Below are 22,876 nucleotides of genomic sequence, written 5' to 3'. Positions count from 1 at the left end.
ATAAAACATCCAGATACCCACCTATTTATTATTAGGTAAACACGGCCATTAACTTTGGCATGACTACGAGTTGAGAGATGGAGGCACAAGAATGCATGCAATGAAAACATGAGTTAAGAGAGAGAAGGAAAGATGTTAAATAAGATGAAATAGAATATTGGCAAGATTCAAGTCTCAGTGATAGTAGGCAAACCAATGGTGATGAAGCAATGATAGCATACAAGTGAACAATGTACATGAACATGACACATAAAAAAAATAAAAATAAAAATGACTCACTAACCCCTCTAAATTTTTCTTAAAGTGGTCCTTCATGCTAAACTAAAACATGACACTTGCTGGTGGCCACTCAGTGGCTTAAAAATGGCCCCACCATTGTTCAATTTCATTCATTAACTATGTGTATATTTGTGTTGTGAACAATGGGTTAAAAGAAAATCTTCACGGTATGAAAGCCCTCAATAATTATTTATATCTGGGAGATCAGGTTAACTGTTTTACTTTCAGGAAGTATTTTCAGGGTAAAATGTACATTTGCAGACACCAAGCTCAATAACAGAGAGGAGGAGATATTCTAAGTGGTTTCTACCATGGTGAAGTTAGAGTTTACTTAGGACTAATGTACACAGATGTATGTAGCCTTATAGCACAAATCCCAGCTTATTGGTCCACAAAAGAGCCCACAGTGCTGTGTACAGCCATCTATAGAAGTCAATGGTCGTATGTGGCTATATGTGTGTATATATGTACCTGGGTGAACACTCATATGTGTACAGGCGTACAACTCTAGGAGCATGTTTCTGTGTCCAAAGTTGTACACCTATATGCACATGGCAAAGAAAAGTAGTGGGTAGGAGGGACAACTGCCCTGGGTACAGCAAAACAAGGGGGCAGAGAATGAATGTAGGGTAGTACACCCATTCTAAAACATGAATTAGTAGTGGGGGAGGGGGCGCCATACTGCATCCTTGCCCTGTGCAGTGGATGGACCTGTCCTGGTACTGTATATGCATATGTGTGTTTACACTGCACTACTTACATATACTTTACTGATTTGCTAAAGGCAAAGAGGCTATTCATTTTGCAAAGGAATTTGCCCCAGAGCTTAGTGAATGTGGTGATGTTTAACTTTGCAAAGAACACCAAAACATGTACATGGAAAAAAAAAACAGCATTTCTTGCATATGATTGAATGACGGAAAGTCAGCAGAGCTTCACTTCATTTACCAAGCTCTGGGGCAAATTCCCTTGCAAAATGAATAGTCTCTTTGCCTTTAGCAAATCAGTAAAGTATATGTAAGTAGTGCAGAGTAAACACACATATGCATATACAGTACCAGGACAGGTCCATTCACTGCACAGGGCAAGGATGCAGTATGGCGCCCCCTCCCCTACTACTAATTCATGTTTTAGAATGGGTGTTCTACCCTACATTCATTCTCTGCCCCCTTGTTTTGCTGCGTTCAGGGCAGCTGTCCCTCCTACCCACTACTTTTCTTTGCCATGTGCATATAGGTGTACAACTTTGGACACAGAAACATGCTCCTAGAGTTGTACGCCTGTACGCATATGAGTGTTCACCCAGGTACATATGTACACACACATATAGCCTAGTTTCCTTCAGTAAATCACCTCCATTGACTTGTAAGAAATGTATGCTATATAGATAGATACCCTAAAACCAAAAAAGCTGCGCAGCTTTAGGTTTAGTTATAGGTTATTTTTAATGTGGGTATCTCACGTTTCAGTTGCAGCTGGATATAATTTTATCAATTATTTTTCAATTTTCATTTTTTAACACCTTGTTAGCCTAATAGCTCTTTAGACAGCGCTGTATCATTATACCCTATATAGATACAGTTATATGCATGAGCTCTTGTGTCTGTAAGTGTATGTAAAGCTAAAATGTTGTTTTGGATTTAGAAGGAAAATGGAATGGTCAAATGGAAATGGTTAGAACCCCTGGTTTTTCTTGCAGCCCATGTTCACGCTGGGAAGATTTACTCTTTCATTTTATCCTGGTGACCATTGTCTCCAGTACAGGAAAACTTATGCTGCGTACACACGATCGGATTTTTCGACAACAAATGATGGATGTGAGCTTGTTGGCTGAAAGTCCGACCGTGTGTATGCTCCATCGAGCATTTGTTGTCGGACTTTCCGCCAACAAATGTTGGCTAGCAGGTTCTCAAATTTTCCACCAGCAACTTTGTTGCCGAAATTCCCGAATGTGTGCATACAAGTCCGACGCACAAAAGTTCACACACATGCTCGGAATCAAGCAGAATGAGCCATACTGGCTATTGTACTTCCTTTTTCTTGGCTCGTTGTACATCTTGTATGTCACCACGTTCCCATGTTCGTAATTGTTGGCCAACATTTGTGTGTCATGTGTACAGGGCCGCTGTTAGAAATCATGGGGCCCTGTACAGCCTTCCTGACAGCCTCTTATAATTCCTTGAACAGAATGCCACAGAATTGGAAAGAAGCAATATGACCTGCAGCAGAGAAAACCAGGTCTCTTTCTCTGTCAGACATGGCTGTGCTGTGTGGCACAGCTGTGTAATTATCAGGACTGCATGGACAGATAGAAAAAAATATTTGGTAGATAAAATGGTTGATTTAAATGTATTTAATTTGAGCTTTTAGCCATTTGCCTCAAGTTCCGCTTAAGGCTAGGTTCACACTGCTGCAATCCGATTTTGATCCGATTTTAAGTGCATAGTCTGTGGGGGCCAAAATCCCCCTGGAATCGCAACAAAGTAGTATAGGAATCTTTTTCCGAAATTGCACTGTGCCGAGTTGCACTGGTGGGAACCGGCACCAATAAAAAACAATGTGATTACCTCTACTCTCCTTAACAACACTAATAAATTGAACAGATCTTAGGACCCATGGGTTCGGTACTTGTCAGTTTCTTAACCCGTTCCTGGCTGACCTCTTCCCCCGTCTTTTCTTTTTTTCTTTTTCTCTACTTCTTTTTTTTTATATATATAAAGGTGGCGGGACCCTTGGAGTTGGGGTTCATACTAAAATTATAATCTCAGGCATGGAGACACCACTTTTGTTAAAACTCTGAAGCTCTCAAACCCTTTACCGTTATAATAATTATTCGAACCGCTCCTGTGGTTTTTCATTCCATTACTACTACGGTTAGATTTCTATATGACTGTGTGCAACTCAAGTCACATCTGAAATAGCACTAGTGTGAACAGAGCCTAAAGGATCAGAATGATAGTCAGGCATAGCTAGCTGCCATAACCCTGGTATTTTTGGGAACGCAGTGCATTTCTCTTTAGGATAAATGTGGTCTCTGCAGGGAATTCGCCGTGAGATCACTTTTATCAATGGCGGGGGAGATGCCCACCCCCCTCCCACAACGCTCTGGTCGTCTCCACCGCCTACCAGACCCAGTGGTAGTGGCGGAGACGATTGCAACCTGTCCCGTGGATGCCTGGCTGCTGACTGAGGGGAAGATGGCCCCTGCTTGGCTCCATGGCATTTATTGCATTTTAGTCTTTTTGACCCCAGATCTCATATTTAAGAGGTCCTGTCATACTTTCTTTCTATTTCAAGGGCTGTTTGCATTCCTTGTAATAGGAATAAAAGTGACCCACTTTAAAAAAAAAAAGAAACTGTCAAAATAAAACTTTTTCAGTAAAATAAATAAGACTTTTTTTTTTAAAGTGTCCCATCCCGACGAGCTCGCACGCAGAAGTGAATGCATACGTGAGTAGCACCAGCATATAAAAACCATGTTCAAACCACACATGTGAGGTATTCTAGCCCTAGCCTAGACCTCCTCTGTAACTCAAAACTGGTAACCTTAGAAAATTTCTAAACGTCGCCCATGGAGATTTTTAAGGGTAAAAGTTTGTCACCATTCCACGAGCGGGTGCAATTTTGAAGCATGACATGTTGGGTATCAATTTACTCAGCATAATATTATCTTTCACAGTATAAAAAAATGGCTAATTTTACTGATGACTTACTTTTTAATTTAAAAAAGTGAATTTTTTACAAAAAAAAGTGCGCTTATAAGACCGCTGAGCAAATATTGTGTGACAGAAAGAATTGCAATGACCGCCATTTTATTCTCTAGGGTGTTCGAAAAATATATATATATATACTGTTTAGGGGTTCTAAGTAGTTTTCTAGAAAAAAAAAGAATTTTAACTTGTAAACAATAAGTAAAAAAAGAGTTGGTCTTTAAGTAGTTAATAAAGATTCAGAAAAAAAGATGTTCTGTAAAAAAACATAGAGGACTTAACATTTCCATAACTGTCCAGGGGTATAGTATTTATCTGAATAAGGATCTTATTTTATAAAAGGTTTTACTTGACTCAGGAAAACATATTAATCAGAGGAAATATGTCACACATTATATAAATATCCTGCTACTTAAAACTTAATATAATAAGTATATGTATTTAGCCAAGCAAGTCAAGTAAGTTGATCCCCAAATTACTGAAAAAGTTGACTGCTGGTAAGGTTATGAAAAAAACAAATAAAGGACCCTAAACAAATATTAAAAGTTAAGTGTTGTAAGATGACAAAGACAACAACCAGTATTCCTGTTTTCATACCTGTAAATTGTGTTGTCCTGTTTGCTGGTTACAGCCTTAAGGTCTGTAAGTTGTAGGAAATGGTCATGAAAGTAATGGAGATGTAAAATGCACACCAACAAAAAAGAGGTTGGGATAAATATACGAGTAAACAGGTCACCCAAAGTAAATGTTTCTAAACCAAGATCTGCCAGCCTGCAAAACAAAATTAAAAACAGGTTAGAATAAATATTATAAGATAAATATATATTGAAATGAAAGATAACATAAATGTTGAAGTTTATGCTATTTATATGTTTGCCTTCCCTTCCTCTTTTCCCCCTCATTAATATACTAATTACATTTTTCTGTTTTTATTACATACGAAATGTTAGACCCAATGACATCATTACTAGGTTTCTGTGTTTCTCTACGCAACACATGCAGATCATGGCTGGTGGGAGGGGCCAGCAAGGTGGTGTACATAGCTTCCTGAAAACGATAATTGAAATCAAATAAATGAAAGGTGAAGGAAAAAAAGCCTGGTTACAATATGCCCAACAACACTTTGACGTGCCTAACTGGGCTTTTATTGTGGCATTAGCGCAGTAAAGGCTTTTTTCTGGTAACTTGACCGTGAAGCTCATTTTTGTTAAAGTATCATTGTATTGTGCTCCTCCAAAACAACCACTCTTTTCCCAGAGCAACCTGAATTTCTCCTGAGGTTACCTGTGGGATTTTCTTTGAATCCCAGACAATTCCTCTGGCAGTTGTGGCTGCAAACTTTCTTGGTCTACCTGACCTTGGCTTGTTATAAGTGATCCCTGAATTTTCCACTTCTTAATAAGTGATTTAGCAGTACTGACTGGCATATTCAAGGCTTTAGATATCTTTTTATTTCCTATTCATCTTTCTAAAGCTCCATCACTTAGTTACGCAGGTATTTTGACATTTCTTTTCTGCTTCCCATGGCTCAGTATCTAGCCTGTGCAGTGCATCCACATGAGGGCTAACAAACTCATTGACTATTTATACACAGACACTAATTGCAATTTGAAAAAATCCCAGATGTTGGAAATTAACCTTTAATTGCCATTTTAACCTGTGTGTCTGTACCAAGGTGAAACATTCCAGGGTATGTAAACTTTTGATCAGGGCCATTTGTGTGTTTTATGTTTTCATTATGATTAAAATGAAATGAGCCAAACAACTATGATTAATGGTTAATAAATTGCGTCATTTGATCACTGTCCTTAAATAAAAGACAGTTTTTTGCCATGATCAGTCATATTTTCAATATCAATGCCAAAAAGTCAAGATTTCTGACAGGGTATGCAAACTTTAGGGTTATCAAACTTTTGAGCACAGCCATTTAAATATTTTTATGTTACGTCATATTCTTTCAATGATCTAAAAAATCTAAATGAATATCTTTAAAAGTAGATCTTGCACAAATTATTTTGTTTTGTAGTCATATACAGTAAAACCTTGGATTGCGTGCATAATTTGTTCCGGAAAAATGCTTGTAATCCAAAGCACTTGTATATCAAAGCAAATTTCCCCATAATAAATAATGGAAACTCATATAATTCATTCCACAACCATTTATTCATACGTTCTTCAGTTTATAGTCCATATAAAAAGATTATAGCAATGCGATAGGTTATGTAACAATAAAATGTCCATCCACAAATGGAAGCCTCCACAAGTGGATTAGAAGCAAAATCTAGCTGGAGCTACAGAGTATAAAAAAAGTTACATTTAATGAAGGTACATTTAGCAACTCACATGGTTGATGATTAAATGAGGCACATCTAAGTATGCAGGCATCCAGGGTAAAGCTGTCCACATAGACCATCCTCCGGCTGTCAGTCTGCAAGCACGACCAGGAAGACTACCCTGCAGTAGAGCGATCTGAAAGCGAAGCTTGAAGCGCTTGTAGAGCGCAGCATGAAAGGGATGATGCCGATGGCGGTGCAGAGGATGGTCTATGTGGACAGCTTTACCCCGGAAGCCTCCATACTTAGATGTGCCTCTTTTAATCACCAACCATGTGAGATGCCAATTGTTGTACCTTCATTAAATGTAATCATATTGCTACACTTAAAGGCACCTCTCTTCTCTTTTGTACTCAGTTGTGAAGTGACACTGCTTGTATATCAAGACATCTCTCGTTTATCAAGTCAAAATTTATTTTAAAAAAATTAGCTTGTCTTGCATAAAACTCTCAGACCAAGTTACTTTCAATCCAAGGTTTTACTATATATATTTTTCAAGTGTGTATAGTAAAAAGTGCAAACCTATATCCAAATGCCATACATACTTCTCTTTATTTAATCCTGTCATGTTCATCCAAATTGGTGGGAAGGCTTTAAACTGGTATGTATAAATTAAGATAAGCACCAACATGGTGTAAACTACCACAGACATCCAGAAGTATTTCAAAATCCGCCTCCACCATTCGTAGTGAACCTAAGGTTACAAACGAGAAAATCTGGACTATTTAAACATTTTAACATAGGTATATATTAGTAACATTTATTTAAGCTGAAATATGTGGCTAGGTTTACAGGGCAAAAATAGACATTAATAACAATTACCAGAAATCTGTGACTTAAAGGGTAAAATTATGTATGGATCTCCCATTTTCTTTAAATCATTGGAACAATCTAGAGCAGTGGTTCTCAACCCTGTCCTCAAGTACCCCCAACAGGCCATGTTTTTGGAATTTCCCTTAGATAAAATAGCTGTCCAAAATACCAAGCCGTAGACTCTGATTTAAAGCACCTGTGCAAGATAAAAAAAACCTGCAAACATGGCCTGTTGGGGGTGCTTGAGAAGAGAACCACTGATCTAGAGCAATGGTTTGTTCCAGCAGGCAGCCTGTGTTCCTTGATAATATTTAACACGGTTTTACATACTCATTGTAGTATCAACCACCCAATCATATCAATCAGGTCGTTCAGGCCTGGGATTATTATAACAAAGTAGCCCCTATTTCAACTGAAACTATACATGTTCTGCTACCATTGGATTTTTTTTTTTTAATTCTTTATTTTAAGCATTTTTCAGTTTATTTCACAAAGATGAAGCAGAAAGTTTTAAATTTCTCATATCTGGTATGTCTATGTAGCTAAATACACTTTTATGATCACTGACATCATTGAAAGCGGGAAATTGATCCCCTTTGACAAACTGTCCTTGTCTTTCTCTATTCCCCCTCAAGAATATCTAGCTTATACTAAGGCCCCTTTCACACTGGGGCAGTGCGGGCGTCGGCGGTAAAGCACTGCTATTTTTAGCGGCGCTTTACCGTCGTTTTAGCGGTGGTCTGCGGCCGCTAACGGGGCAGTTTTAACCCCCACTAGCGGCCAAAAAAGGGTTAAGACCGCCCGCAAAGCGCTGCCCCATTGATTTCAAAGATGCGGCTAGCAGGACTTTTTTCACCGTCCTGCTAGCGCACCACTCCAGTGTGAAAGCCCTCTGGCCTTAACTGGAATTTTATCTCAGCAACGTTATAACTTGATTAAAACTTTCTAATAATGTCTGGTGCTTTTGGAATTCCCCTGCTAATTAAAGACAAAGGGATCACCTGTTTTTACAATTTGCTGCATTCAAAACTTATATACATGCCACTGCTTACATGGGAAAATAATCTTCCTGCACCCCTTACGGAGCAGCAAGGACAGAGAGCCATTATTAGTAACTACTGCATCATTTTGGTGAAATGTCCCAAAAAATCCAACTTAGGTGGTATATGACTCCATTTGCGATGCTGAAATTCTCAAATGCACCTTTGCAGTTTTGGAATGCACCTTTCCCTAACTGCAAATTTAACATGTGTTATTTGGAAAACGAGCCCTGAATTGGCTGATCTCAGTGTGGGAATAGAGACGTATACAACAATTTTCAGACCTATAGGGGTTAATTTACTATCATTGGACCATTCTGGATCTGGTGCAGCTCTGCATAGAAATCAAGCTTTCAGGTTTTTTTTGTCAAAGCTTAACTTAAACAAACTGAAGTTAGAAACTGATTGGCTACCATGCACAGCTGTACCAGATTCTGAGTGCTCACATTTTAATAAATTTTACCCATACTCATGCATGTGTTATTCGCAGCATGACTGATGGTGGCTCAGAAATGGAAATCTTAGGAAGACCTAAATATAGCAGAAGTAAAAAAACATATAGACTTAACATATGCACAGTATACAAGAAATGTAATGAAGTATAAAGCAAGAGAGAAAAGCTGCAACACCCGGAGTGGATTGAACATACTAATTACAAAGATGCACCTAAGTTGAACTATATAGGTGGGGACAGCGCCAATCTTGATTTTGTTATATATTTACAAGAAATGTAATGCCTATAATGAATGCCAATCTGCAAAATATTTTATAAACACTGGGTCTATTGGGAAGCCTACACAACTAAAGGTTTGCATAGGATCCTTTTAAGTATTGGTCAATTTTTAACTGCCATCAACAAATGTGAATGGGGCCTAAAACAAATTCCTTGGCCAACAAATCTTGAAGAAAATAGCAATTGTGCTCATGCAGCTGCATGTTCCAATATACATCTATGGGACTGTTAACATGGGGATGCATCCTGTGCATCTCTGTGTCGTTAAAGTTGGCCCTGCGCGGGTACCAGCTGAGGAAAAATTACAAATCCTTGCGCAGGTTAAACTTTTTTTTTTTTTTAACTGGGTATTTAACTGTTTATCTTGAGTTCTGCTTTAGGAAAAAAAACGTATTTTGAGTATGGTGACTGCTTTAACAAAAATCTTTAGCTAGTGTTTTAAATTTTTGTTATAAATGCCAGTGTAAGGTTATTCCCTTCCTGCTCTGATGACAAAGTACATTCCCAAGAACAGCAGTTAAGGATATATCTTCCCATTAAGGGATGGGCCCAACACAAGACTTACTCAAAGCTGTCAATGATGCATATGTCACTTTTTTTTTTTAACCTTCACTCTTCTCCAGCGGGAAAGGTAAGGAAATATTCCTGTCTGATACTAATTTTAGAAAAAAATCCATCATATTGTAGTAAAGTCTTAAGAGAGGCAAGAATAAACAAGTGCGGTATACATACCTGATACAATGCCACACAGAAAAGGAAGAGCATCATGTAGATGATTTTGTACATGACAATTTTTCCTTCAAAACTCACAAAGAAGAACATTCCTCCACAAACGTAAATCCAGTACTTAACAAACATTGCCATCACCATGTTTCCTAGCACCTTCATGATATCATTTTGATCATCTACTTCTTCTTCTTCACTTTTTTGGACTTCATCTTCTAAGATAGCATGAGTACAATAATCAATTATTCCTGAAGCATTAAAAATGTATTATTTACCTAAATGAATGCCAGTGTTTTCATACCTTTGTCCTGGCTTCCAACTTTGATTTCTGATAAAGTTGCTTCCTTTTCCGTTAACTGTTTTTGCTCAGTAAGGTGTTGTCTGAGCAAAAGCCAGAATGTAACATTAAAAAGGATCTAGATCAAAGAAGGGAAAAAAAGAAAAGTTTAATCAACCACACTGGTGTTATGCAGGAATAACACACTGTTCTGTCATAATTTCTACACTTCATTAAAATAACATTTTCATTACTGTTCTAGATTTTATCAAATAATAGCATACCACTCATTGATGTATTTTAAAGGGGTTGTAAACCTTTGTGTTTTTGCACCTTAATGTATCCTATGCAAAAAAAAACCCTGACAGTGACCGGCCCCCCGTTTTATTTACCTGAGCCCTGGTACTTGACTCAGCGGGGACACGCTGTCTCTCTGCCGGGGTTCTCAGCTCTTGATTGGATAGATTGATAGCAGCACAGCAATTGGCTCCCACTGATGTCAATCAAATCCAGTGATGCGGGCGCCGGGGGCGGGGGCCGAGTCATACATGCTGGATTAGGGAGTGTGCCTGCAAGGTAACCCCCTCGGGAGACTGCTTCTCCTAGGGGATATTATCTGATGTGGGGAGGAGCCGCGAGAGTCGCTGGGGGACCCCAGAAGGCAAGGTTTGGGGCCACTCTGTGCAAAACTAGCTGCACAGTGGAGGTAAGTGTGATATGTTTGTTATTAAAAAAAAGAAACGAACCCTTACAATCACTTTAAGTCTGTTATAACTGAAACTTTACAGATTATCTACTATATACTGCACAGCCTACAGTGGGATTTTGGAGATTAAAGTGGTTGTAAACCCTCAATTACCTAATATTTCTACATCTAAAGGGGGCAGAGAGCTGAAGTTACACTATGCAGAGCTCAGTGTGGCTAGCTCTGAGAGCTGAATGGAGGGAAGGGACACAACCCTCCTTCACACAGCACAGAGGAACAGAGCTGAGGCTGTCAATTAGTTGGAGCTCCCTCCTCTGTCACCATTTTTCACTTGATGTCAGGAAAACTTGTCAGAAGTGATTCATGCTGATAGCAGAGGGATGAGGCAGCAGACAGAAATAGCAATTATTGCTCCTAATTGAGACAAGAACACACTATAGAGGGTTTTGTTCACATTTCATGTCTGAGGTTTACAACCACATTAAGTATTCCTAAACAGCTAGAATAATCCTAATAAACAAAATGGTAACTGAGTCAAAATTTATATATATATATATATACATATATATATCCTCAAGGAGATCATGTGTCATGGTGATGAAACACATAGGGGTGGAGCTATTTGGATGATGTCATCATGCCTGGCAGGTCCAGGAAATGCAGTATCTAATATAGCCAGCCACAGCTGAATGCCAGCAGTGTATTTACTTTTGTTGCTTGTACATGTGAGTGCACTGAATACAGTGGATAATGTGAGTCATATTCTTTGCGAGTGTGTGAATAAGGGTTCTTTTAAAATATAAAGAACTGTGGAGTGTTTTATCTTTCTTGATGCTGTAATGTAGAGAGGAGTACAAGTGGCATAATCTGCTGCCATACAGGGTTTCATTTAAAGGGGACTGGGGCTGTAATCTGCTGAGCATAAGCTGATGCTTAATCTATTGAGCATATGGAATTTCATTTAAAGGGGACTGGTTCTGTGATCTGCTGAGCATACAAAATTCCATTTTAAGGGGACTTGAGCTGTTTTTCACCTTACATTTCATGTGGGTAATATGTACCACACTTCTGACTCACTCAAGTTGGAGGAGTGGAAGAGTGGACACGTTTGTTGCAAGAGAATAAATAGGACATAGACTGGTATAATTTGAGCGAAGGAACACACCAGACAGGTCAGGGATAAAGTTGTGGAGAAGTTTAAAGCCGGGTTAGGTTATAAAAAAATATTCCAAGCTTTGAACATCTCATGGAGCACTGTTCAATTGATCATCTGAAAATGGAAAGAGTATGGCACATCTGCAAACCTACCAAGACATACATGGCTGTCCACCTAAACTGACAAGCTGGACAAGGAGAGCATTAATCAGAGAAGCAGCCAAGAGGCCCATGGTAACTCTGGAGGAGCTGCAACTCCACAGCTAAGGTGGGACAATCTGTCCACAGGACAGCTATTAGTCGTACACTCCATAAATCTGGCCTTCATGGAAGACTGGCAAGAAGAAAGCCATTGTTGAAAGAAAGCCATAAGAAGTCCCATTTGCGGTTTGCGAGAAGCCATGTGGGGAATACAGCAAACATGTGAAAGAAGGTGCTCTGGTCAGATAAGAGCAAAATTGAACTTTTTTGCCTAAAAGCGTGGTGGAAAATTAACATTGCACATCACCCGGAACACACCATTCCCACTGTGAAATATGTTGGTGGCAGCATCATGTTGTGGGGTTGCTTTTCTTCAGCAGGGACAGGGAAGCTGGTCAGAGTTGATGGGAAGATGGATGGAGCCAAATACAGGGCAATTTTAGAAGGAAACCTGTTAAGAGTCTGCAAAACACTTGAGACTAGGGTGGAGGTTCACCTTTCAACAGGACAATGGCCCTAAACATACAGCCAGAGCTACAATGGAATTTTTAAACCAAAGATTATTCTTGTCTTAGAATGGCCCAGTCAAAATCCAGACCTAAATTCAATTGAGAATCTGTGGCAAGACTTGAAAAGTGTTGTTCACAGATGCTCTCCATCCAATCTGACAGAGCTTGAGCTATTTTGTGAAGAAGAATGGGCAAAAATTTCACTCTCTAGATGTGCAAAGCTGGTAGAGATATCCCAAAAAGACTTGCAGCTGTAATTGCAGTGAAAGGTGGTTATACAAAGTATTGATTCAGGGGGGCTGAATACAAATGCACAACAAACTTTACAGATATTTATTTGTAAAAAAGTTTGAAAACCATTTATCATTTTCTTTCCACTTCACAATTATGTGCCACTTTGTGTTGGTCTATCACATAAAATACCAATAAAATACATTTACGTTTTTTGTTGTAACATGACAAAATGTGGAAAATTTCAAGGGGTGTGAATACTTTTTCAAGGTACTGTATCAAATGACAATGAATAGTAATATACAGTATTTGTTATATAATCAGTGTAAGATACTTATGCATAAAAAAGTCATTTGTAAAAAAGCATCTTGAACCAAGCTTTTTCTACTTGGCCCTCTTCTACACATACATTTTTTGTGCTAAAGCTCACCTTTGATGCAAGCTCTTCTGGTTTTTTTCTTTCAAGAAGACCTGAAACTTCACTTAGTTCTGGATTCAGCTCTATGCTCCATATATACTGTAAAGTTAATAATAAATTGCCATAGATGACCATAAAGGGTGAACTAATCATGGCATATTTCCTCCTATCACGAATCATCCAGAGGGCACATGACCAAATTAGTAACACAAAGGTTAACCAACTGTGGTATGTGATGCTCCATGCCTAGAAGGAGACCAGATAGTTTTCAGATCTTGTAAACATATTGCATTTCAATCAATTAAAATACAAGAATGACTAAGCATTTTTTTTACGTGCAGGGACTATTTTTAAATGAGGACCAAAGAATCTAAAAATTTTATTTACAACGGAATTTATAAATGAAACACATAAAAATAACAACTACAGGCAGGGGTTTATTTATGAAAAAATCAGGCTCACTTCTGCATAGAAACCAATGAGCTTCCAGGTTGTATTACAAAAGATTAATTGAACAATCTGTGGTTAGAAGCTCATTGCTTTCTATGCAGAAGTGAGCCTGATTTTGCACTTTCCAGCTTTAGCAAATAAACCCCATTGTGTACTTAAAAGTGGGGTATGCCTGTATATACAATCTAAGGGTGGAGATCAACAACATGTTTTGCTTGAGTTCTACAGAATATGACACCCTTTTGGTTTTTTCAAAGTCTCGGGAAATCCAGCAGGGAGGTGGTTGCGGACAATAGTGTAAAGTCAAATTTCAAAATGAAAAATAAAAACATCTGTGACATTTCATTTAGATATAAACGTAAAACTGAACTCTAGGCACCGTAAAGGGCTAAATGCAAAGATGAAGCACATAAATGTAAACCGTTTTACCTGCCAAAGCAAAGTATTCCTAAATCTGTACATCAGTCACGCCATGTCACACAAAACACTAGCAGGCTGTTGACCTTCACTGTAACAAAATCACAGTTTGGTCAAGAACACTAGACATGACACAACCCCCGTTTCCTGAATGGACTATGGTGGAGCAGCAGGACATTGATAATGCACCTGCAAATTCTGCTCTCCCCTTCTCAAAATCAATGCAAATTTAGGCGTTTAATTTTTTTTTTTTTTATAAATGCAAAAATGCATTCATTTGCCTGAAGCTCAGTAAGAACTATCGTTTGTGTCTTCATTAATAAATTGCATGTACCAACACTGATCCAGTTGTTATGTAAGTGGGTGGAGTAAAAAAAAAAATCATATGTTCTGCTTCTCTATTTGGGTTTAGAGAGTAGCACTGTGCTTTTCTATGTCAGATATAGTTAAGTTTATATAATCACATTTAGTCAAAAAAAGGGGCTCCATGTGTTGACAGGTTACCCATGGTAACTGGTAATGTTTAGCTGGGCCAAAAAACCATAGCCATGTAGAAAGTTGATAAGAGGAAGAAAAGTAAGTTAATATACCAGAAAATATAAAAATATACAATAAACACAGCATATGTTATATACAAAAAATTTTATATAGCTGAATTTGCTCTTTTAAGATAAGATGTTGTCATGGAAAGTATATAAGTGATAGTTTCTAAAAGAGGAAACCATTTGCTGCCTTCTCAGAAACAAACTAGTTCCAGGGCACCAAAGCTGAACCTTTTATTTGGCTGATGCAACACACTGGGGTTATTTACGAAAGGCAAATCCACTTTGCACTGAAAGTGCACTTGGAAGTGCAGTCACTCTAAATCTAAGGGGTAGATCTGTAATAAGTGGAAGCTCTGCTGATTTTATCATCCAATCAAGTGCAAGCTAAAATGCTGTTTTTAATTTTCCTTGCACGTCCCTCTCGGATCTACAGCGACTTTACTTCCAAGTGCACTTTCAGTGCACTTGCAAAGCAAAGTGGATTTTCCTTTAGTAAATAACGCCCATTATCATGAATAACATTTAGCCAAGGCAAAAAACTGTAAAGCTCCCGCACTCAATTAAAAAATGGAAAAAATCCAGTTGTTCTTTATGCAACCAACCTTAGTTTATTATAGCAAAAGGGCAGAGAGTATTTTAGGACTTTAAATATACTCCAGTGTGTCCACTTACCATGCAAAAAGAATAACAATGTTTCCTATATTATACAGTTTGTATAAAAATATTTTTTTATTTCAAACACTATAAAAACACATATTGTCTGTGAAATACAATACAAAGATAAGAGTATTAAATATTCTGAGATGGTGAGAGTTAGAGAGCATAGTTTATTATAGCTACATAGAATTACAGTTTGTATTATTACAGCTTACCATCATAGAAATAAGAGCACATATATAGCTTTGCTTCATGATAAACTGTAATGCAACAACCATGACATGAACCTTGGTATTTTCTTTTTTCTCAGAAACTTCCACCTCCATCTCTTCTTCTTCCTCTTCTTTCTTTTCTAATGGAACACATGTTACTAATTCTTCTTCATAGTGCACATGCTGAGTACTACATAGAACTTTATTATAAACTTGATCAGCAAGACAAAGCATAAGATAAGGTTAATAAAGGGTACTCATGGAGGCTTATTCCAATATGGCACTGTAAGTACATAAATACCATCTCCCTACTCTCCCACCCTAACCTCCAGATCCTAACATACTTGCTGGGCTCTAAGGATGATATTTGCATTTTCTGGAGCTGATTTACTAAGGTGGTAAAGAGGTACTTTACAAAGTAAGTGTTCAAGCTATGTTTACTTTGATCATCTAAATCTTATTTTTTTCCCTTTCTCTTGTAGATGATTGTATTTTTAAACAAAACGTATATTAATTTACATTATTGATTATAATAAGAGAGCATATCACTCCTTTAGGTTAACCCACTTGCGTAAATACCAAGCTCTCATACAAGCATGAGGCAAATGTTATCCAGCATCTTTGCAATCACAGACCTGTGAAAATGGGGTAGCATACAAGATCCTATCCTCACAAACCCAAATTGAAAATTTTAGTGTTATGAGCGATCAGGTGCAAAACCAAAACATCTACAAAATTAAGCCTTCTGGTCCTGAGGAACAAAGAGGGTAAAATGATTTGGGAATGAATTAGGTAAAGGAACACTGTACTACTATATTAGGAGATAATACAACACTTATACAAAGGACTCCATAAGGCGTGACATTCTACATTAACAGCACCTTCTCAATGTACCCCTGGATCCCCAATAATACTCAAACTTTGGTTATGGGGAACAGATGCACACAACTCTCCACCCTCCACAATATAGTGCTCATTGCCTAAATGACCTAGTGCCAGGCCTGATCACTGTCACATAGGAGGCAGTATCTGCATGAGATTTTTGGCTGACAAAGTGTTGGAAACATGTGTAGTGTTAGGTAAGATGTCTTGTATTAGATTTGTTTTAGTTTGACTATTGTAAAAAATAGTAAAGGATTACATTAATAAAGAACTTTTCTTTAACCTCCCTGGCGGTAATCCCTGAGCCACACTTGGGATCGCATCACAGGATCCAGGTAGCATTACTTACCTTGTCCCCAGGATCCTGCGATGTCTCCCCGCTCTGTGTGCGAGCCGATGTATCACAGAGCCAGGCTCCATTCCCTGCAAGCATTGCGATGCACGGGGATGGAGCGCGGCGCCAAATTCAAAAAGTGAAACACACACACTACATACAGTACACTATAATCTTACTTATTACATTACTGTATCAAATAATGTCACCTCCCTTTTGTCCCTAGTGGTGTGTCCAGAACCCTGCTTGCAGTTTTATTTTATAAATACTGTTCTTTCTGCCTGGAAACTGGAGATTGTCCATAGCAACCAAAACCGTCCCTTTACATCAAAAGCGGTTTTAGATCAGCTAGAAAACAGTGATAATAAATTAGAATCACTTGCAGGATTAAGTGATAGTGATTTGTGGGGAGATCCGTCATCAAACACTGAAAGTAACAACAGCGACAATTCTGAAACTGAGTAAATTTCAGTGTTTTTGAAATGTTTTGATTACATTATTGAATCAATTTTATTATTATTATATTATCATTTGTTATAATTATTTATAGTTATTTATTATATTATAATTTATGATTTCATGTTTCAAACTTTATCATACCCGGGATGTTTGGACAGATTTAAGTATGTTATTCCTAAGCCCTTGTACACACGGTCGGAGATTCCGACGGAATGTCTCCTATCGGACCGTTTTCTCGGATATTCCGACTGTGTGTGGTCTGCATTGGACTGTTTCCGTCGGAATATCCGATGGACCAACTTTTCCAACTTGCCGGTAAAAGGCTCCGATCGGACATACTCCGATCATGTGTAGCCTACTCCAACGGACAAAGTGCCGCGCATGCTCAGATCAAATTCCTAGACCAAAGCTATTGGCTACTAGCCTTAACGTAGTCCAGTCGTAACGAAATAACGTCATCACGTTATGTACAATCGGATTTTCCGACAACTGAGTCCAACCGTGTGTATGCAACATCACTTCCGGACCTCTTCCGGAATTAATCCGTCGGAATTAATCTGACGGATTTGGTTGCTGGAATCTCCGACCGTGTGTACGGGGGCTAAGAATTACAGGCCTACAATATAAAACGCCAAATTTCCATGCAAATTTCCATGCAAAACATTGTACAGCTTCACATAAAAAATCTGAAATAATCATACCGCCAGGGAGGATAAAAAATACTAAAAGCAATTCTGTTTAACAGCACTAAATACAGGGTGAACATTAGATATTTTAGCACCTTTATTTATATGAAACATACATCAACAAAAGTGATTGCACAATGAGCTGGAAAAAAGCTGTTACCTGAGATTTCATCATTGTGCTCCCATTTGTATTGTGGTGTGGAGTACATATCTATTTTAGTTGGTCCATTTTCTATAGGAAGTGATGTGCTTATCGAATGGTAATCAACCGGAGTCCCATTAACTGTTACAAGCAGTACCTGTTAAGTAGTAGTTTGTAAGATTTATTAATGGCAAAACATAATAAAATATATTGCTTACTATAACATACTGATTTTCAGTAAAATGTAAGTTAATAGCATAGCACTTATCCACTACATCAGCCCAAGTAATGGTAACTACATACAACATAAGTGAAGATCATTTTAAACACCTAAATGTAGGTAAAGCCTGGTTTCAAATGCCACTAGACCAGTAATCTCCAAACGATGGCCCTCCAGCTGTGCTAGACCATTAAACAGAATGTAAGTCTGCTTCTCTTTTAGTACAAGCTCCATAATTTATGACACATACTTACAGCAGCAATGAAATATGTATGAGAGGCAGTTTAGCATGTACAGTATATATAAATATTATGGTTGCTTAAAGTACTGTAAGGGATAACATTTTATTAAGACCTCTTTTACACTGGGGCCACGCCACACTAACGGTAAAGCGTCGCTAGTTTTAGCGGCACTTTTTGGCCCCTAGCGGTGCGCTTTGAACCCCCTGCTAGTGGCCAAAGAAAGTGTTAAAAGTGACAGTGTTGTGACACTGCCAAAGCAATTTGCAGGTGCTTCAGCAGCACTGCCCATTCATGTATACAGTGCTCCCAAACCTCCCCAAAGATACTGCTTGCAGGACTTTTTTTCCCGTCCTACAAGTGCACCACTGCAATCTCTGTCAGTTTGTCATTTATTGGTTCCTTTCGTAGCACGAGACTTGTGCAAGATCTTAGGCAAACTTGATTGCTCTAATTATAATAGAGGCCGTTCCATTTCCACTTTGATGCTTATAAATAAAGTTTGTTCATTGTTTATTTGTGTATTTATGTATTTGCTCTCAAAAGCAGGCACATCCTTCACATTAAATTTAAAATTAAATATATATGTAAAATAAATAAGTTCTTCCCCATAAAAATTGTTAAATCTTTTCAGGAGTGGCATGAACATTTTTTTAATCTTTTTGGTAAGACAAAACTGTTCTAAGTACATCAAACAAAAAACACACAAAAGTTTGTTTTCTACAGAAAGCAGCCATAGTCTGAGAAGAAAAGAGAGAACCTTTCCAGCATGCTGCAAAGAAAGACTCCAAAGAAAGGTCTGATATGGCTTCTGTTAAATCAGAACTAGCGCTCTTTATTCAGCAGAAAACATAAGCATTGAAGATTTCCACAGATCTAATTTAGCAGGGGGATGTTGAATCTCTGCAAATAGACCACTATTCAGTAGCTACTTTCTAAAAAAACACAAATTGTAAGACTTTGCACACTTTTTTTTTTTTTTTTGCCACCTTAGATACTATAACACTATTACTTTGGGTGGATTTACAGAGTGTAAAAGAAAAATGACCTGTTGAAATGTATGCTTGTCTAATGTAGACTGGTAAAATTATACAACCCTATATCCAGAGTCAGTATGCTTCTTTGTTTAAATAGTATATATATATATATATATATATATATATATATATATATATATATATATCTATATCACATCTGCATAATATATATGGAATATTTATCACTTCTGCACATGTATACAGGCAGAGTGGAAAGCAAATGCAGAATGAATTTTGTTGTATACTAACATCAGATGACTTGAATTCATCTTGGGTCATGGATAGAAGCTGCAAAAAGCAAAGCAGAGTAAATTAATAATAGCCACCAATACAACATCGCTGTGGATTACAAAATGTTACACAGCACAGCAAAAATGGAAAGCAAAATAAAACACACACTTTTTCTTATTAAAGTTAAACCAATAGCTAAAATACCAAATGCTGTTAAAGTTGTGCCACACAGTGTTTTCTGAGTATTAAAGGGGATGAAACCCATAAAAAAAAAAAAAAGTTGTTCAATTTTTCTTTCAATGCCAGCCACATAAAACTCTTGATCACTTGATATCTACCAAAGGTGTGTGTGTGTGTGTGTGTTAAAGTTCAGATTGGCTGATATTCCGTTAAGCAGAGATCATGGGAATGAGGGCCTAGACAATGTCTAAAACTAATAGGAACCTGAAGTAGCATTTCAGCCCTTCTAAAAACTATTATTTATATATTCAAGCAAGACAGTAGTCATAGCTCTATATATACATTTTAGTTTAGGTCCACTTAAATACACAATATAAAAGTATTTAGGTGTATTAATAATAATTTTTTTTTGTATACAGGCCTCTTTAAAAAATCTGTATTATGATTGTATTAGCCCCTTCTTTCTGACTGCACACATACACAGAAGTGGGCTTTTTTTCTGTGGGGGGCGCATATATGCATATCTTCCTTTGGGCTGGGAGTGCACCGCACAGTGCACTCCCAGAACAGGGACCGGGCTCTCACTGAGAGCTCTGGGGTCTCGTACTAACAATCGGGACATGGGACTGGTGGTTCCGGTGCACCTTATTGCTATGATAGCCTCTGATTGGCTATAACAGTGATCAGACACTGAGAGCCTGCCCCTGTGTTAACTTCCTCTTCTGAATGAAGAGAAAGATTCATTGTAAATAAACCAAAGTGTGTAAAAAAAAATCAAATAAGAATTATAAACAAAGAATACAAAATAAAGAAAAAAAATAACAAGATCAAGGTTTACCAGGGTTAATGTTAGGGTCAAGGCTGGTGGCAAAGGACAAGGTCAGGGTCAAAGGTCACGGTGAGCATATTTTGGGTAGAATTAAAAACACTTTTTTTTTATAATTGGTATCAGTGTCACTTAGTGTCAGTGTGTTTTAGGCAGGATAAAAAAAGTGAAAATTGCACACCATTGTTGCTGACCTGTACTACGAGTACAAACAACAACTAACATTTGTGGTATTGCAATCGTTAGGAGCAAGAGGATATACATTGGGTTTTCTTTTTTTTATTATATTGGGCCAATTTCCATTGATAATAAAAAAAGGAGATATCCGTTACCATTTACCACCAAATGAAAGCCCAATTTGTCCTGAAAAATACAAGGTATAATCCATCCGGATACAATAATGCAGGGGTAGGCAACCTCGGCCCTCCAGATTTGCTGAACCTACATATCCCATCGTGCCTCTGCCTCAAGGAGTCATGCCTGTGATTGTTAGGGTCTTGCAATGTCTCATGGGACTTGCAGTTTCAAAACAGCTGGAGGGCCAAGGTTGCCTACCCCTGCACTAAGGCATTGTGGCGATGTGTACAGTTTTACTAACACACGTTAAAGTTGCAAAATTGTGCTTAGGCATTTATATTTGTTTTAGTTTTAGGCGTGAAGGGGTTAATATAGTAAATTTCAGTGTCATAGTTGCACAAACGCCACCCTGCAATACAAATTGAATTACGTGGAACTGCGTGTGTGTGTTTTAATTTGATTATTTGCCCTTCTTCATAAAATTATTTAAAGTGTTCAAGAAAATTTTATGCGTACCTGACAACTCCATGACACCAGACTAAGTAGGTATCTTAACTTTTGTACCCTCAGAGCTGTAGCACCCATTAGGAAAAAAATCTAATTTTAGCCTATTCTTTCCAATTTTACTTTTAAAAATAGGTATTTTAGCTACAGTTTATTCTTTAATACTGTATATCTGCATATAAAAAAGAAGTATAATTTATTGGAACATACAGTAACAGAAAAACAATCGTCAGTAGCAGTGACAGAGGATAGATAGATAGATAGATAGATAGATAGATAGATAGAGAGATAGATAGATAGATAGATAGATAGATAGATAGATAGATAGATAGATAGATAGATAGATAGATAGATAGATAGATAGATAGATAGATACAATTAATTTTACTGGTCATCTGCCATCTGAAATAACAATTCTCTCTCTTTCTTTTGTGGCAATAAATACATATTTCCCTTTATTTAAATATGTGCAATATATTACCAAAAGTTTGTGGACACCCGATCATCATATCTATATGAGCTTGCTGGCTGTCCCATTGAAAAATTGTAGGCATAAATATGGCGTCCCCCCCCCCCCCCGGGTTGATTTACTAAAGGCAAATAGACTATACACTTTGCAATGTGAAGATGCATTTCTCTTGGACCTGACCATATTTAAATACAGAGTAACCCTGTATTTGCAAATGCCTGTTTTGTAGACACCCCCCCCCCCCCCGTTTGGGTATACTATTATATGATTTTTTGCGCCTCAACTTGTCTTGTGCATTCTGCAAGAGCAGTTGCTCCAGAGCTTTGTAAATGAGCAGAAGCTCTGCTAACTTCCATCATCCAATCATCTGCAAGCAAAAATGCTTTTTTATTTTATTTTTCTTGATTCATGTGATTGGGTATTCTTTGTGAAGTGAAGCTTTACCTCATTCACTAAGCTCTGGAGCAACTGCACTTGCAGTCTATTTGCCTTTAATAAAGCAACCCCTTTGTGTCTCTGGCAACCTCCACAGCTTTGTAAAGGCTTTTTTGAATTCTTAAAGTCTGTCTGTGGTATTTTTATGTATATTAATCCAAAAGAGCGATTGTGGGGTCAGGTACTGATGTTGGATAAAAGAATTGGGTGTTACATTTCATCCCAAAGGTGTTCATTAGGGTTGAGATCATGGCCCTGTGCAGGCCACTCAAGATTCTCCACACAAGCTCATCAAATTATAGACCTGGATTTGTGCACAGGGCACAGTAATGCTACAAGAGAAAATAGCCTTTCGCAAACTGTTGCCACAAGGTTGAGAGGACACAATTGTAAAATGTCTTTGTATGTTGTACCATTACCAGTACCCTTCCCCGGAGTACTGAATCCAATAATTTGGAGTGCTGCCTAATTGATGGATTTATGTAAAAAAAACAAGCAGTATGAACCTGCAACACTAAGATGG

At 37.8% G+C, this 22,876-nt stretch overlaps 1 protein-coding gene across 8 annotated transcripts in view; it reads right to left on the bottom strand.

Annotated features, from left to right (window-relative positions):
- PIEZO2 (piezo type mechanosensitive ion channel component 2) overlaps positions 1-22,876 on the bottom strand; it is a 503,501-nt gene that overhangs the window by 117,377 nt on the left and 363,248 nt on the right. For 5 of the 8 annotated variants that reach the window (XM_077492436.1, XM_077492435.1, XM_077492439.1 and 2 more), the window contains exons 10-18: positions 19,661-19,699; positions 17,934-18,072; positions 15,416-15,552; positions 13,144-13,377; positions 9,936-10,050; positions 9,641-9,849; positions 6,868-7,016; positions 4,587-4,760; positions 22-63 (exon numbers count right to left, since the gene is read on the bottom strand). In XM_077492436.1, the coding sequence (XP_077348562.1) occupies positions 22-63; positions 4,587-4,760; positions 6,868-7,016; positions 9,641-9,849; positions 9,936-10,050; positions 13,144-13,377; positions 15,416-15,552; positions 17,934-18,072; positions 19,661-19,699 (1,238 nt within the window). Of the gene's footprint in view, positions 1-21; positions 64-4,586; positions 4,761-6,867; positions 7,017-9,640; positions 9,850-9,935; positions 10,051-13,143; positions 13,378-15,415; positions 15,553-17,933; positions 18,073-19,660; positions 19,700-22,876 lie in introns of those variants that run through there. The other 3 variants (XM_077492437.1, XM_077492440.1, XM_077492442.1) reach the window with 2 other exon arrangements.

Source organism: Lithobates pipiens, unplaced genomic scaffold (assembly GCF_037356315.1).
Source record: "Lithobates pipiens isolate NorthernLeopardFrog02 unplaced genomic scaffold, aLitPip1_a1.2 Scaffold_19, whole genome shotgun sequence".
Lineage (NCBI taxonomy): Eukaryota > Metazoa > Chordata > Amphibia > Anura > Ranidae > Lithobates > Lithobates pipiens.
This window is presented reverse-complemented; position numbering and strand designations above follow the sequence as displayed.